The sequence below is a fragment of the Salmo salar genome, chromosome ssa15 (assembly GCF_905237065.1).
Source record: "Salmo salar chromosome ssa15, Ssal_v3.1, whole genome shotgun sequence".
In the NCBI taxonomy this organism is placed as follows: domain Eukaryota; kingdom Metazoa; phylum Chordata; class Actinopteri; order Salmoniformes; family Salmonidae; genus Salmo; species Salmo salar.
The window spans coordinates 65032424-65047439 of NC_059456.1; the positions used below are offsets into that span (position 1 = coordinate 65032424).

The window sequence follows — 15016 nt, forward strand, 5'->3', positions numbered from 1 at the left end:
GAGGACTGGAGTTGCCCAGGCCTGGTCTAGACCTAATCCCAATTGAGATGATTTAAAAAAGATTTATGCAAAGCTCACAGATCTGGCGATTAAACTCGGCAACGGTGCAAGACATTTGACATTGAGGTGGAGAGTGAGAGGGAAATAAAGAGAACCAGATAGGAGCGGGAAAGAGATGGCGAGAGGGAGAGGGGTAGCAGAGAACGATAGCTTGAACAGGACAGTAATAAGGTTGACTTAGAGTAGGCCACAGAAAACCCCTGAAGCAGAGAAACCCAGTCAAATAAAAGTGTGGGTTGCAGATTGGGATATTGGCATACCTTGTTTCCTGCAGTCATGATCATATACATCATTTACGAATTCATAACCTTTAGACATTTAGCAGCAACAGCGGGAAGCTGGCTAACTGACAGCCGAAGTGGTCAAAGGAGGAATTACATTTACCACGGGGAGACTATCATTTCAATGTTTTCTGTTGTACAGTACCAGTCTCCAATACTCCTATGATGACCATATCCACAATAAACAGAGGTGTGTAAATAAAACCTGGTCGCTGTTCTCCGTTCTCTGTGGTCTACCTAGCGACAGACGGACCATATTGTATGTTCTCATTCCATCGAAGTCCGGGAGATGAGTTCCTCCTAGACTAGTCTGTGTGTGACTCCCTCTACCTTCACTGCTCAGATGACTACATGGCTAAACCTCCAGCGCTGCCCACAGCACTATGGATACTGTGTCCCTAATTTCACTCCACTGCATAGTCCTACCGTTTCAATCTCTACTCCCTACCTTTTCTACTGGAACAAAGAAGCTACTTGTGAGTGAAGAGTGGTAAAACACACACCACATAGCCTAAGCACACGCATGCACACACACGCATGCGCACACGCACACACACGCATGCGCACACGCACACACACACACACACACACACACACACACACACACACACACACACACACACACACACACACACACACACACACACACACACACACACACACACACACACACACAGACTGGAAGGCTTCCCCTGTCTGGTGGTTTAGTGAGTTAATCCCAGTCATGTATGGGGGACATGTGGAAGCAGCTTGCTGAGGCTGATAGGAGAATTATGGGGGTTTTAACCAGCTAAATAAATAATTATGTTTGTGTAAATTCCTCAAAAGGATTTGTATTAGTTTTTTTTCTTGATGTCAGCTGAAAGATTTCAGGCGTGAAGAAAGGACTTCTAGCAAGCGCCCCTTATGTTCTTTAAAAAAGGAAATAAACAAATACATAGGTGGGTTAAAACAGACGTGTGTAGGTGATTTGGTGGTGACAGCCATGATAATATGGTAGCTCTCTCTGACAGTGTTTCTCTCCCAAATACTGTCCTCCCCCTCTTTCTGTTTCTGCCCACTCCTCTCATCTTCCCTTCCTCCCACAACCCCCAGTGCTTTTTACCATAATCCCTCACACATTATTGCTACAGACACTCCCCCTACACCCACACAGTCTGCAACGAACACACACACACACACACACACACACACACACACACACACACACACACACACACACACACACACACACACACACACACACACACACACACACAATGTAGTCATTTAGTAGATGCTCTTATCCAGAGAGACTTGCAGGAGCAATTAGGGTTACCTCAAAACTGGGCTACCTCTACATGATGAGAGGGGAGCGACAGAGGTGGAGACAGAAGCGGAGTGCAGAGAAAACACGTCACAAGCAACTCTCATAGGGTCAGAGGGCTTTCAAAAAGTTTGTAAGGAGAGAGACAGGGACAGAGAATGAGTAATGGAAAAGGAGAAGGGAAAGGAGAGAAAGAGAGACAGAGGCATGGAAATGACGGGAGCGTGTCAGCCCTAATGGGTTTGCTGTCTAATCCCACCCCAGCTAGCACATTTGGTTCCTTGGAGGTTCTGAGAACGAAGCCGTAAGTTTTCTGACCGGTAAAACTGAAAGTTTTTTTTAAATGTGCTGAGAACGGAAGAGAACATTTTGCCTGTTCTTGGAATGTACATTTTCAGGGGACGTTCTGAGAACATTTTACTACGGTTCCCTGAAAGTTTTCCTGGGAAGTTTTATTAAAGTTCTGAGAATGGAAATTAAAGGTTATTTGAAGGTAATTAAATAATGTTCTGAGAACATGTTCCAATAAGATTTTTAATAACACTGCTAGCTTAGTTTGAGTTAACTGTTTTGAACGACAAGCACAGATAGGACACATGGACATTAATTTGCTTTGGCATTAATCATGCAAACACATGTCTTTTTTTTGTGGCATGGTGTCAGTGAGATTGCAACCTATGATCTCTTCTCTATACATGGAATGAGTCCACTGTGCCACCAGGAAGGAGCTAGCATGACATGTTGTTTTTACTCATACAAAGCTTTTCATTTTAGTCTATTCAAACAGACCCAATTTCAAAGGAAACACGCACTCATTAAGATCAGGTGTGGCCAATTAGTTGCTGCGGCCAACACACCTGAACACAGTTTTGTGAACGTTGAGAATGGAATATATACGTTCCGAAATAATATTCTTAAATCGTTCTTTGAATGCTACTGATGTTTTCTTGTGCTTGTTATGGAAAAGTTTCTTAATGTCCAGAGAACATTATTTTAAATAGAACCATGAGGAAACCTGTAGAAAATGTTAAGCTGAAGTACTGAAATTCCCATAAAAGAACATTGTTTCTTAACATTCTTTGAACTTTCTGAGAACATTACTTTAAATAAAACCACAAGGAAACCTGTAGAAAATGTTATGCTGAAGTACTGAAATTCCCAACCTAAGAAACATATGGTTCTCAGAACGCTATGTGCTAGCTGAGTGCCCTTCACTATTCCGAGAATGTTGTAGGAAGGTTGTATGCAAAAATAAACATAGGACAACCAAGCTCTCACCAAGCTCTAAGAAACATATGGTTCTCAGAACGTGATGTGCTAGCTGGGACACTTCCTACCCCCGCTGTAGAAAACAACACAGGAAGTTACACATCACGGTCTCTGACGTTGTCAATCACTGGGAACACGCTCACTCACACACGCACACACACACGCACAGGCAGTGTCAATCATTCTTCAAAGCCATCCAAACTTTAGGTAAACACACCAATGCACTGCACGTCACTGATAAGGCACTTTGGGAGGGGAAAAGCATTCTGTTTGCTTCCGCATGAGAAAAAATAAGAGTTGTTTGTTTGCTGTGATTGAGTTTGTGCTCGGCTAAGCTCAAGCTTGAACTGGGTGGCAGAGCAAACTGGATGTGCCACACTCATTGCAGTGGATGGGCAAAAGAGAAAGAAAGAGAGGAGGAGAGGTGAAGTGAGGGAAGAAAGGAGAACAGGTCAATACAGCATGGCTAGCTCTCTGTAACCAGGAGTCTCAGCTCTAATTCAGCTTTAGGTTAGTATCTGCTCAACCCCACTGGGCCAAACCTCTATCCTCCTCACCTCCTCTCTTCTTTCTCTCAGTCTATCTCTTTTTCTGCCACACACACACACACACACACACACACACACACACACACACACACACACACACACACACACACACACACACACACACACACACACACACACACACACACAGGGTCTCACCATTGTCAACTGCAAGGAAGGTGGCTTCATAAATGTTGTTTTTGACGTAGATGGACTCTCTGTCCAGGGTTGCCGTGGTGATGATCTGACCGTTGGTGTTGTTGATGGACAGCCAGTCAGCTGGGTCAGCCAGCTTAGAATACCTGGACAGACAGGAGGAGGAGGAGAGAAGGAGGTTAGACTAACAGGTTCAAAGAATGGTGTAGACTCACTCTTTATCTGTGAAGAGGAGGAAGGTAGCAGGTTTAGACAGCGGTTAACATATGTAGACTAAATCAATGGAATGGACATCACCTTCAAAAGTGCTGTTCAGTTGTATGCCAGTTACACACACCCAGTTTAATACTTCATCAATTTCTCATCCACAGCCTGTAGCTTACAGTCAATTTTCCACATCCCTGTACCAGGCGTTGGAGCTAATTCTGTTATTGTAAACACTGTAACTATGGAAATGTGTATGAGAGTAAGGGGGGGGGGGTTGTGAGGATAGGGGAGCAGCTGAAGGTATTATTCCAAGATAGGAGGGAGAAGAATAAGGGTATCATCTCCACGATTTACCCAGAAATCCCTGTGTGGATATCTTTCTGGGTCTCTCTCTCTCTCTCTCTCTCTCTCTCTCTCTCTCTCTCTCTCTCTCTCTCTCTCTCTCTCTCTCTCTCTCTCTCTCTCTCTCTCTCTCTCTCTCTCTCTCTCTCTCTCTCTCTCTCTCTCTCTCTCTCTCTCTCTCTCTCTCTCTCAGTGTTTCATATGCACTGATGTAGAGAACACATTCACACCTGCAAACAGGCCTCCATGTCTAATACTCATACCCTCTCCCTCAGGCTCTCTAACCATGTATACCATGTTCCCGTAGGCCTGCACTACGGTAAGTGGGCTGGAGAGAAGGTCTAACTGTAGGGATGGAGCGATGGAAAGAGAGAGGGATGGAGGGAGTAATCTCTCCCCTGTTGAGAAGATGTGGGGATTTTCCCAGCAGGCTAGTGGGCTGTATCCCAGGCTCTACACGGCCTTGGGAATGGGATGAGAGGGATGACATTTCCACACTGCCGAGTGGTCAGCGCGGCGAGCAGCTACCCGCAGACTGGAACTGGCAGCCTGTGAAATAACTACTGGGGAGGGAGCGTGGCCTGCACAGAGGGGGGCAGGGATAAAAGACAGAGCGAGAGGGAGGGAGAGGAGAAAGACAGTAGCTAACTTTATTCGGAAGCTGCTGAAGCTTACTGCCCATGGAATCTGATGTAAGATGTTTGGCTTTATAGAACAGTCTCTCTCTCTCTCGCTCTCTCTCTACTATGCAAGTGCAACGCTCAAAAACAAAAATGCAATAACAAGGAGGTGTGTTGCAAGTGCAATTAGGCTGACACTTTTCGCCAAATTCCCCTGACGTGAATATATCAACCTTGTTTTGTGACATTCACCTGACGTGATTAAAGCTACCGTGTTTCTGTTGTTACCACCCGCAATGGGTTCCCTGGGGGTAACGTAATCTCTTAAACTTGTAGGCCTTTTGTTACAGTTACCACCCGCTATGGGTTTCATTAGGTAAAATGCTACATTCATGAACATGAAATAACCTTGTTACAGTCTGTGTATGCATGTATCCATCAGTCTTGCTCTTTTTATCTACGGTTTCTTCTCTCCCTAGGTCTCTGTATGTCTGTGGAGGCAGGTCCAGGTTGTACTCTGGGTCTCCAGTGGAGGGCAGTCACACCTGAGAAGGAGAGGAAGAAGCTGAGGCTGGAGTGGGTGAGCAGGAAATAGAGAAATAAAGAGGTAGCGAGGGGGAAAGAGACCCTTTCGCCCCTCACCTCCATTATGGTCCTGTCCTCTGTCATCCCTCTCTCTCCCTCCCTTATCTGGTAACATTAAAAGTTAGAGGTCTGTGATGATAAAAGACATTACACAAAAGGTCTGCTCCCCAGAGCCAGACGCTCGAACATTACTCATTAATTAAATCCCCCAAACAGTGCCTAACACAGTTAAAATAAAACTTAGATCAAGTTTATTAAGTGCCTAATAGCACTCCAACGCAAGCCAATTTCCCCCCGCATTGAAGAGACGATCGGGTGTGTAATTAGACATTTTCTTTAAACAATCGGGCACATTAAGGGCACCTCAGTGGGTCCTGAGTGCAGATCGCAATCTCGGCGGCTCGTGTTAAACATCACTTCCTCTTAATTAATTTCTAGTTTGAATGTCAGATTTTCAGCTGGGATTTCATGTGACTGTCAGCTCTAAAGGAGGACGATGTGTCAGATCTAAGGGAAAGCTGTGCTGGCTTTTGCTTCGTCGTACCCATAGTGACCGCATTATTGTCATGCCACACTGTGAGCCAATCACACTGCCTGGGTGATTGGCAGTCGCCATAGCAGTCAGCTAATGAAGTGTCACTTCCTGTTTCTGTTGGGATAACTGGGCTTACCGCAGTGACAGACATTGATACGTTACAAAACTTCCGCAGAGCTAAATATACCCAACGGATCGGAGTCACCCACCGCCAACTTTTTACGATCCCACGTGATTTGCACACACACGAAATAAACATACACATTCAACAAGACCCAAACACAGCAGCTGATGAGTGAGTCAGTGTGTGAAACAACCATCCCCAGGAAAACACAGACTACTGCTGCCTTCTCCAACTGACCTAACAGTACACGACTGGGAAAAGCACTTTTCAAGTAACAATAATCTGGCTTGGTTGGCCAGAGTCAATTCTATGATTTCGTTGCTGATATCAAAACCTAGCGAAAAAGGTTGGTGGGCAGTTTTCTAATTTCATTTCTTTGGTTCTTATTGATTCTATACTGTCTGGAACTGACAGCCATTGTTAGCTCTGGTGCTTTGAAAGACACCAAGGAGAGGTAGAAGTAATATTAAGTCTTAATATTCAAGCTGCATAATTCCATTGTCTGCATACTACCTTGATCAGTCTCTCTATGCATATACAGCTTTGTGGTACTGGTAAGTGGGTGTGAGGAGTGAATACGATCAAGTATGAAGTCTGTTGGGGTTAGCGATAGTAGTGGTAGCGGAAGAAAATGTATTTTTTCAAAGCCTGTCCTTGATAATCAAAAATGCATGTCCTCCTATCCTTCCTCCAGCCCATGCAGGGTGGTCTGGGTAATCATTTATGCGTGCATCTCCAATCCCACACCTCGCCTTGCTCGTCTGGCTCTGACAGGTAATGCCTGATTCCTCCCTCCATGCCTCCCCCTCTTTCTCCCTCCATTCCCCCATACCCTGGCCTCTGTCCTCCCCTCAACCACCCCTAGAACTCACTGCCTGCCATTAGTCTGAAGAAAAACTGTCAAGTTCTGGTCCTGACTTCCCCTCTTCCCTCTCTCAACTCTCCAAACCTCCCCGGCCCCTGCTTTTCCTTCTCTCACTCTCTTGTTCATTACCCTTTCCTTTCTCTTTCTCTTTATTTAGCAGCACCTTTCCTCTTTCCTACACTCACATTACATTTTTTCCTGGTCTCCCTCAGTCACATAGAGAGATCTCTGATCTTTGAACCTGGCAGTAGTCACACATACAAAGGGAGTTGTGTCTAAAACCAGTCACCAAAAATCAGTCGTGACAAATTGCTAGCTAGTCAATAGACACAAACTCTTCTCACTGGCTACTAAGAAGAGGGGTTTCCGATCAAAAGTTTTAACTGAGACAAAACAAAAAACTACAGATAAAACCCCCATCAAAACTTTGCATGGTTTCTGTTCCCGTGTGTCTGATTGTGAGGACGGAGTGTAACGGCTGACTACAAACAGGATAATACATGGTTTGGTTGATTGGCGTGACTTAGCACACATTCATTATGTATGATTACATTTCCTTTGAGGAATAAGAATCCAAGTGATTAGTTTCCCTGCATGATCCCAGCCTGATGCCTTTTATGCCTCTCACTCTATAGGAATTCAATACAGATTAAGATTCTTGTCATTTAGCAGACGCTCTTATTCAGAGTGCATATATTTTCATCCTGACCCCTCCTGTCTCAGCCTCCAGTATTTATGCTGCAGTAGTTTATGTGTCGGGGGGCTAGGGTCAGTCTGTCACATCTGGAGTATTTCTCTTGTCTTTTCCGGTGTCCTGTGTGAATTTAAATATGCTCTCTCTAATTCTCTCTTTCTCTTTCTTTCTTTCTCTCTCTCGGAGGACCTGAGCCCTAGGACCATGCCTCAGGACTACCTGGCTTGATGACTCCTTGCTGTCCCCAGTTCACCTGGCCGTGCTGCTGCTCCAGTTACAACTGTTCTGCCTGCAGCTATGGAACCCTGACCTGTTCACCGGACGTGCTACCTGTCCCAGACCTGCTGGAACCCTGACCTATTCACCGGACGTGCTACCTGTCCCAGACCTGCTGTTTTCAACTCTCTAGAGACAGCAGGAGCGGTAGAGATACTCTCAAAGATCGGCTATGAAAAAGTCAACTGACACTTACTCTTGTGTTACTGACTTGTTGCACCCTCGACAACTACTATGATTATTATTATTTGACCATGCTGGTCATTTATGAACATTTGAACATCTAGGCCATGTGCTGTTATAATCTCCACCCGGCACAGCCAGAAGAGGACTGGCCACCCCTCATAGCCTGGTTCCTCTCTAGGTTTCTTCCTAGGTTTTGGCCTTTCTAGGGAGTTTTTCCTAGCCACCGTGCTTCTACACCTGCATTGCTTGCTGTTTGGGGTTTTAGGCTGGGTGTCTGTACAGGACTTTGAGATATCAGCTGATGTAAGAAGGGCTATATAAATCAATTTGATTTGATTTGATACTGGTCCCCTGTGGGAATCAAACCCACAACCCTGGCATTGCAAGCACCATGCTCTACCAACTGAGCCACATGGGACATCCCAGACGAAACCGCATTGGAGGCTGATGTGGGCAAACTGTCCCACTAGATTGTTAAGGTGCCAGGGCTTGTGTGTGTGTGTGTGTGTGTGTGTGTGTGTGTGTGTGTGTGTGTGTGTGTGTGTGTGTGTGTGTGTGTGTGTGTGTGTGTGTGTGTGTGTGTGTGTGTGTGTGTGTGTGTGTGTGTGTGTGTGTGTGTGAGAATGAGAAAGAGAGATGGAGAGAGAGAGAGAGGGGTGGAGAGAGAGGAAAAGAGGAAGAGAAAGGAAGAGAAAGAAAAAGAGAGAGTGTGAATGTGTGAAGCAGGCCATGACAGAACATGGTGTGCCTCAGCTACCCAAACTTATCTCCAAGATGTACTGCGGACTAAAACTGGTAGAGAAAGAGGGAAAGGGGGGAGGGGGAGAGAGAGAGAGAGAAAGCAAAGAGAGATTGAAGAGAAAGACAGAGAGCTGCAGCAAGACAGAGAGCCCAGCTGGTGACTTTGGCGTCTTCCTAAATTATAATTATAATTTACACTAATTTGCAGTGAAATTAACTGGCAAATTTGTTTAGATCTTTGTCCCAGAGAGAGAGAGGAAAAGGGTACATGATGATGAATGTGGGTTTTTTTTTTGGGGGGGGGGGGGTTGATGGCCTGGCCCTCTCATAGACACAGACATCCACTTAGTCACCAGACTGACCCAGCCAGGGAGAAAACATACAAACAAACACCATACATACACACTGGCAGTTGTATAAAGTTCTTAAGTAAAAATACTTTAAAGTACTGCTTAAGTCATTTTTTGGGGAACTTGTACTCTTACTTCACTACATATAATTTACTCCATACATTTTCCCTGAAATGTCTGAGTATTGGAGTGTGCCCCTCGCTATCCGTAAATGAAAAAAAAAAACATTTTAAAAAATGGTGCCGTCTGGTTTCCTTAATATAAGGAATTTGAAATTATTTACTTTTCATACTTAAAGGGGCAATCAGTAGTTGCTACATCAATTTTTGGACGTATAAATTAATGATATGTACCTATTGATTCTTGAAGAATATAACTTATAAATGCCTCATGAGCTTAGTGTTACTGTTGTACACCATCGGATCCCCAAATATAAACTTGTTTTACGCCAACAAAGAAAATGCAAACAAACACTATATAGCCTCACAATATGGTTAAAACTATCATTTTGATATCATGGATGATTAGTCCATAGCTCTGTTTATGAATTTGAGAGTGGTTCAATTTCTCCAGCTTTTTACCGAAACAGGGGTAAGGGATGTCACTTTGTTATTGTTTCTACTGCCGATTGCCACTTTAAGTATATTTAAAACCAAATACTTTTAGACTTTTACTGAAGTCGTATTTTACTGGGTGACTTTTACTTTTAGTCATTTTCTATTAAGGTATCTTTACTTTTAATCAAGTATGACAATTGGGTACTTTTTCCACCACTGCACACATGTTTGAGTGAGTGAGTGACTGTATGTGCGTGCTTGCAAGTATGTGTGAAAGAAAAAAGTAGCCCCTCCCTCCTACATCATAATCAACATAATCATGTCATAAATCAGCTGACATTGAGGAAGTGAAGACACTGCTGTGCTCCACAGGCAACCTTTAAAGGTTGGTTTAGATTCACAGCCAACAGTGTGAGAGCCCTGGGAACACTGCAGGTGTACAGACTGCTGTGTCAGGCCTTCGAACAGGGGCCAGATGCTGTATGTGTGTGTGTGTGTGTCCTATCTATACCTTCAGAATACACATGGCTCTGGTTACCCAGGGGGCAGTGCTCCCCATTAACCCTCGTGCCCTCCTAACGCAGTGCCCTGTGCTGGCGCCGAGCACTGGCAGACTGGACTGCTGAGAGATGGACACTGCCAAGAACCACGGCCCCCATTTCACTTTCATCCTCCCTCTCTCTCTGTTCCTCTCTCTCTGTCGCTCTCTCTTTTTGTATCCATGCGCATATGGCCCTATTCTCACTACGAGAGATTGCCTACAGATTTAGAGAAAATACTGCAATGTAAACTTGCGAACTGGTCACATCTCGACCACTACCGCCGGAGGTTGCAGGAGAGCCTTCCTACAGAGTTGCAGGAGAGCCTTTCAACAGAAGTGTATCATTGAGCCAAATGCTCCTACAGTAAAAATCATAATGGTTTTGAAAGAGATGAAATGTATAGGCATTGTCCTTATATTAGAGACTTGTTTTATTGAGTTTTTACCTAAATTGCAGTAAAAGCCGGTTATTCTGAAATTGAAGGGAATCTCGGAACACCAGAATTTATTTCAATGCAAAAGCAAGCAGAAAACGCAAGCAGAAACTCAGTGAACTAACAGCTTTTTCAGTCGCAATGTGTTTTTTCATGTACTGATTTGCATGATATTGATGAAATGAAGCATGGTTTGCTCTAAGGCAGGGATCATTGACTAGATTCAGTTGCTTGCCGATTTTTGTTGAGCGGATGGTCGGGGGCCAGAACATAATTAGAAATAATTTGTAGACTGTAAATTGACCGCAAGAAACTCAAACAGATATACACTGAACAAAAATATAAACGCAATATGTGTGTTAGTCCCATGTTTCATGAGCTGAAATGTTCCATACGCACAAAAAGCCTATTTCTCTCAAATTGTATGCACAAATGTGTTCACATACATGTTAGTGAGCATTTCTCCTTTGCCAAGATAATCCAGCCACCTGACAGGTGTGGCATATCGAGAAACTGATTAAAGAGCATGACACAGGTGCACCTTGTGCTGGGGACAATAAAAGGCCACTCTAAAAAAGTTTTGAGGGAGCGCGCAATTGGCATGCATACTGCAGGAATGTCCACCAGAGCTGTTGCCAGAGAATTTAATGTTAATTTATCTCCCATAAAACGCCTCACAACCGCAGACCACGTGTATGGAGTCGTGTGGACGAGCGGTTTGCTGATGTCAACGTTGTGAACAGAGTGCCCCAAGGGGGCGATGGGGTTATTGTATGCATAGGCATAAGCTATGGACAACAAACACAATTGCATTTTAAATGCACAGAAATACCATTGATTAGATCCTGAGGCCCATTGTTGTGGCATTCATCCGCCGCCATCACCTCATACACAATTCATGGACGCTGAACATTTCCCAGTTCTTCCATGGCCTGCATACTCACCAGACATGTTACCAATTGAGCATGTTTGGGATGCTCTGGACCGACGTGTATGACAACGTGTTCCAGTTTCCGCCATATCCAGCAACTTCGCACAGCCATTGAAGAGGAGTGGGACAACATTCAAAAGCCCACAATCAACAGCATGATCAACTCTATGCGGAGGAGATGTGTTGCGCTGCATGAGGCAAATGGTGGTCACACCAGATACTGATTGGTTTTCTGATCCTTACCTTTTTTTAAGGTATCTGTGACCAACAGATCAATTTATTTCAATTGACTGATTTCCTTATATGAACTCAGTAAAATCTTAGAAATTTTTGCATGTTGCGTTTATATTTTGTTCAGTATAATATTTGACTAAAACATAAGAAATTCTCAAACCTTGTTACATTTGCATATGATCACGTGTCTCTCTATTATGCGTGGTAAAACTTGGGAACAGATTTCCAAAATGAAAAAAACATTTTGTGGTGTTTTTAGTATTATGTCCCCCCCCTCCCAAATATCTTGGGGGACCAAATAAAACCAGCGCGGGCAGCCATTTGGGGAAACCTGTTCTAAGGTAACGTCAATACGCTATGTAGGCCAAAAAGCAATCTAGCTATGGTTCAGCTAACATTGGCTGTTAGTAGCTATTAGTAGCCTGTGAGGAGGATGGAGACATTTGGTAAGCTTGTTAGCTACCGAGCTCTGTGATGACTGACAATGTAGGATAACATTACTGTACTTTTATATTCGTCTGAGAGGGGTAAACGTTCATTCTTGCTATGCTAATTTAGCTACTTGATGAAACAAATGTTGTTAGTTGACGTTAGCTAGCTAGCTAGCAGTTGTGCCACTTTTCCTGTGTAATTGTCTTGCAGCTAAATTAATGAGTGTATGGACGAGAAAAGAAACCTTTAAATATCTGCACATGCTTGTGATTTGTTGCATTATTAAAGATTGTAATATGGTTTTATTGCATTAATCAAGAGTGTAATATGGTCGATGAAAAGTTGCTTGCATAATGTTAGCTAGTTGAATAGTTTGCATGCTTACTGGCTACTGTGATATTTACAGTAAACGTGAGCTATTGAGGTAGAACGTCATGTCACGTCACGTCGCCAAGCCCCTGAACTCTCTCTTGGCATGTGACATACCATTGCTAATATAAATAGAAAAAGCTTATGTACATATTATATAAAACATATTTTTTTTGTTTCAACTCTACAGCCTGAATAAGCCCTGAGATGGCACCTGGCCACTATGCCACTACTGCTAGTTTATACAGGGGGTAGGACAGCTCTTTACTGAGTGAGTTTACATAGAAATCTTAAGAGCGAGAGAGAGAGAGAGAGAGAGAGAGAAAGAGAGAGCGAGAGCGAGAGAGAGAGAGAGAGAGAGAGAGAGAGAGAGAGAGAGAGAGAGAGAGAAGAGACAGTTTGTTTGCATAGTTCCCCACTGTACCTAATGCTCTGCTCAGGAAGCAGTCAGGGTTGGGAGAGAGTGTGAGTGTGTGCGTGCATGCGTGAATGTGTGTGTGTGTGTGTGTGTGTAAATATGTGTGTGTCTGTATGTTAGTAAACGTGTGTGTGTAAATGTGTGTGTCCAGTACCTGATGCTCTGCTGCATGAAACGGTCAGGGTCGCTGGCTGAGAATGTGGTGAGAGAGGTGCCAGCGGGGACGCCCTCCTCAAAGCGGATGGACTTGGGGTTAGTAGGGAAGTAGGGCGGTTCGTTGATGTCTACCACGGAGATGGTGACCCCAGATGTGGACTGGAGGGACGACTGGATCCCACTTGCCAGCGGGGCCTGGTTGTTGACCACCACCGTCAACATGAAGGCCCTGTTCTGCTCAAAGTCCACCGGCTGGAGAGGAGGAGAGGTGGAGATAATTAGGTTACAATTAGACATCTCACAGTCCACCAAACGGTAATAGCAATCACACATGAGAAATAGAGAAAAAGAGAAAGGGGCAAAGCTGTAGAGAAAAAGGAAGACAAATACAAAAAGAAGACATATCAATGATGAGGTAGCGAGAGAGAAGAGAGCGAGAGAGATGGATAATAAGAGAATACTAGGAAGGGTCGAATAAACCAGGAGAAAGAAAGCAGGAAAGAAAGAAACAAACCCCGCACTATGGCGAGACAAAATATATACGGGAGAGAAATAACAAGAGAGGGATCAAACCCGCGGTGCTATGTAACCCCCACCCATCCCCAGAACACTTAAACATTCTCCTCCAGTTCCTCAGTCCCTCTATCCTGCACCTACAGATGTTAAACACGCACAGAGAGAGAGAGAGAGAGAGAGCTGAGTCCTGGTGCTGAGCAGTGTTCGCTCCGCGATAGCTGGGATGAATTTGAACAACGTTACCGTTAAACTTAGAGGGACCTCTATACCCCTACCTGTACTTACCCTGCTAACACTGAGTGAGTTAGGCAGGCCTTAAACTATTCATGGACTGGCTGCTGTAGTGGCTGACGCTCCCTGTTCAGTTCATGCTGGGTAAGCTCCTCACTGTGTGTGTGTGTGTGTGTGTGTGTGTGTGTGTGTGTGTGTGTGTGTGTGTGTGTGTGTGTGTGTGTGTGTGTGTGTGTGTGTGTGTGTGTCGGCTAGCTCCAGCCACCTACAAGGGCGATCTGCCCTGTGACCCTAAAACAGAGCGACAGCTCTGGGCTGGCTTAATGAAGACAACACAAACCCAGGTTCAAATAACCAGAAATACACAAACAAATATGTTGGGTGTTGCGTGATGCTCGGTCTGATTACAGTTAGCTGTACGGTTGATGATTAGCGCCTAGGGGCTGGTGTCTGCTGGGTTTGATTGTGACAGTAATGATTTGGAGCACATCTGTGTGTTGCATCGCCTTAGTGTTAGAAGCGAACGGACACGACGGGCAGAGATATAAAAAGCATTCATAATCAAGCAGCCAGGGTGATGAGGGGATTGGATCTGACAGATGCCATGGTGGGGTATGTGTGTATGTGCACTAGTAATAAGAAGAGATGGCTGGTGTTGACGTGCCCTGCCCTTCTGTCTATGTGTACGTGCCCTGCCCTTTTGTGTGTGTCTGTGTGGAGTGAACCAGTGGTGTACTCTGAGGTCTTTGATCCATAGCCAGTGGTGTTCAGTGCACAGGGAGGTCCGGCATATCTGCAGGCTCACTAACACACACACATCCTAGGGAGGAGAGCAGAACGAGGGGGTTGAAGGTCAATAACCTAGCCTCCACCTCCTTCCTGTGATCCATCACTCACTACATCTCCCCCTCCACCTTTTACTCAATCCCTCTCGTTCCTCTTCTCCTTCCTGAATCTGCTCTTCATCCCCTCTCCTCCTAGCACTTCCATTCCCCTGCTCCCCCTTCTCCTCACTTCCCTCCCTCCTCCTAATATAATCTACCCTGCCTCCTCTC

General features: G+C 44.7%; 1 protein-coding gene across 1 annotated transcript in view; it reads right to left on the reverse strand.

Annotated features, from left to right (window-relative positions):
* Positions 1–15016, reverse strand: part of LOC106571924 (cadherin-4) — a 397705-nt gene that overhangs the window by 15371 nt on the left and 367318 nt on the right. The window contains exons 11-12 of the mRNA XM_014145495.2: positions 13213–13466; positions 3621–3763 (exon numbers count right to left, since the gene is read on the reverse strand). Coding sequence (XP_014000970.2) covers positions 3621–3763; positions 13213–13466 — 397 coding nt within the window. The remainder of the gene's footprint in view (positions 1–3620; positions 3764–13212; positions 13467–15016) is intronic.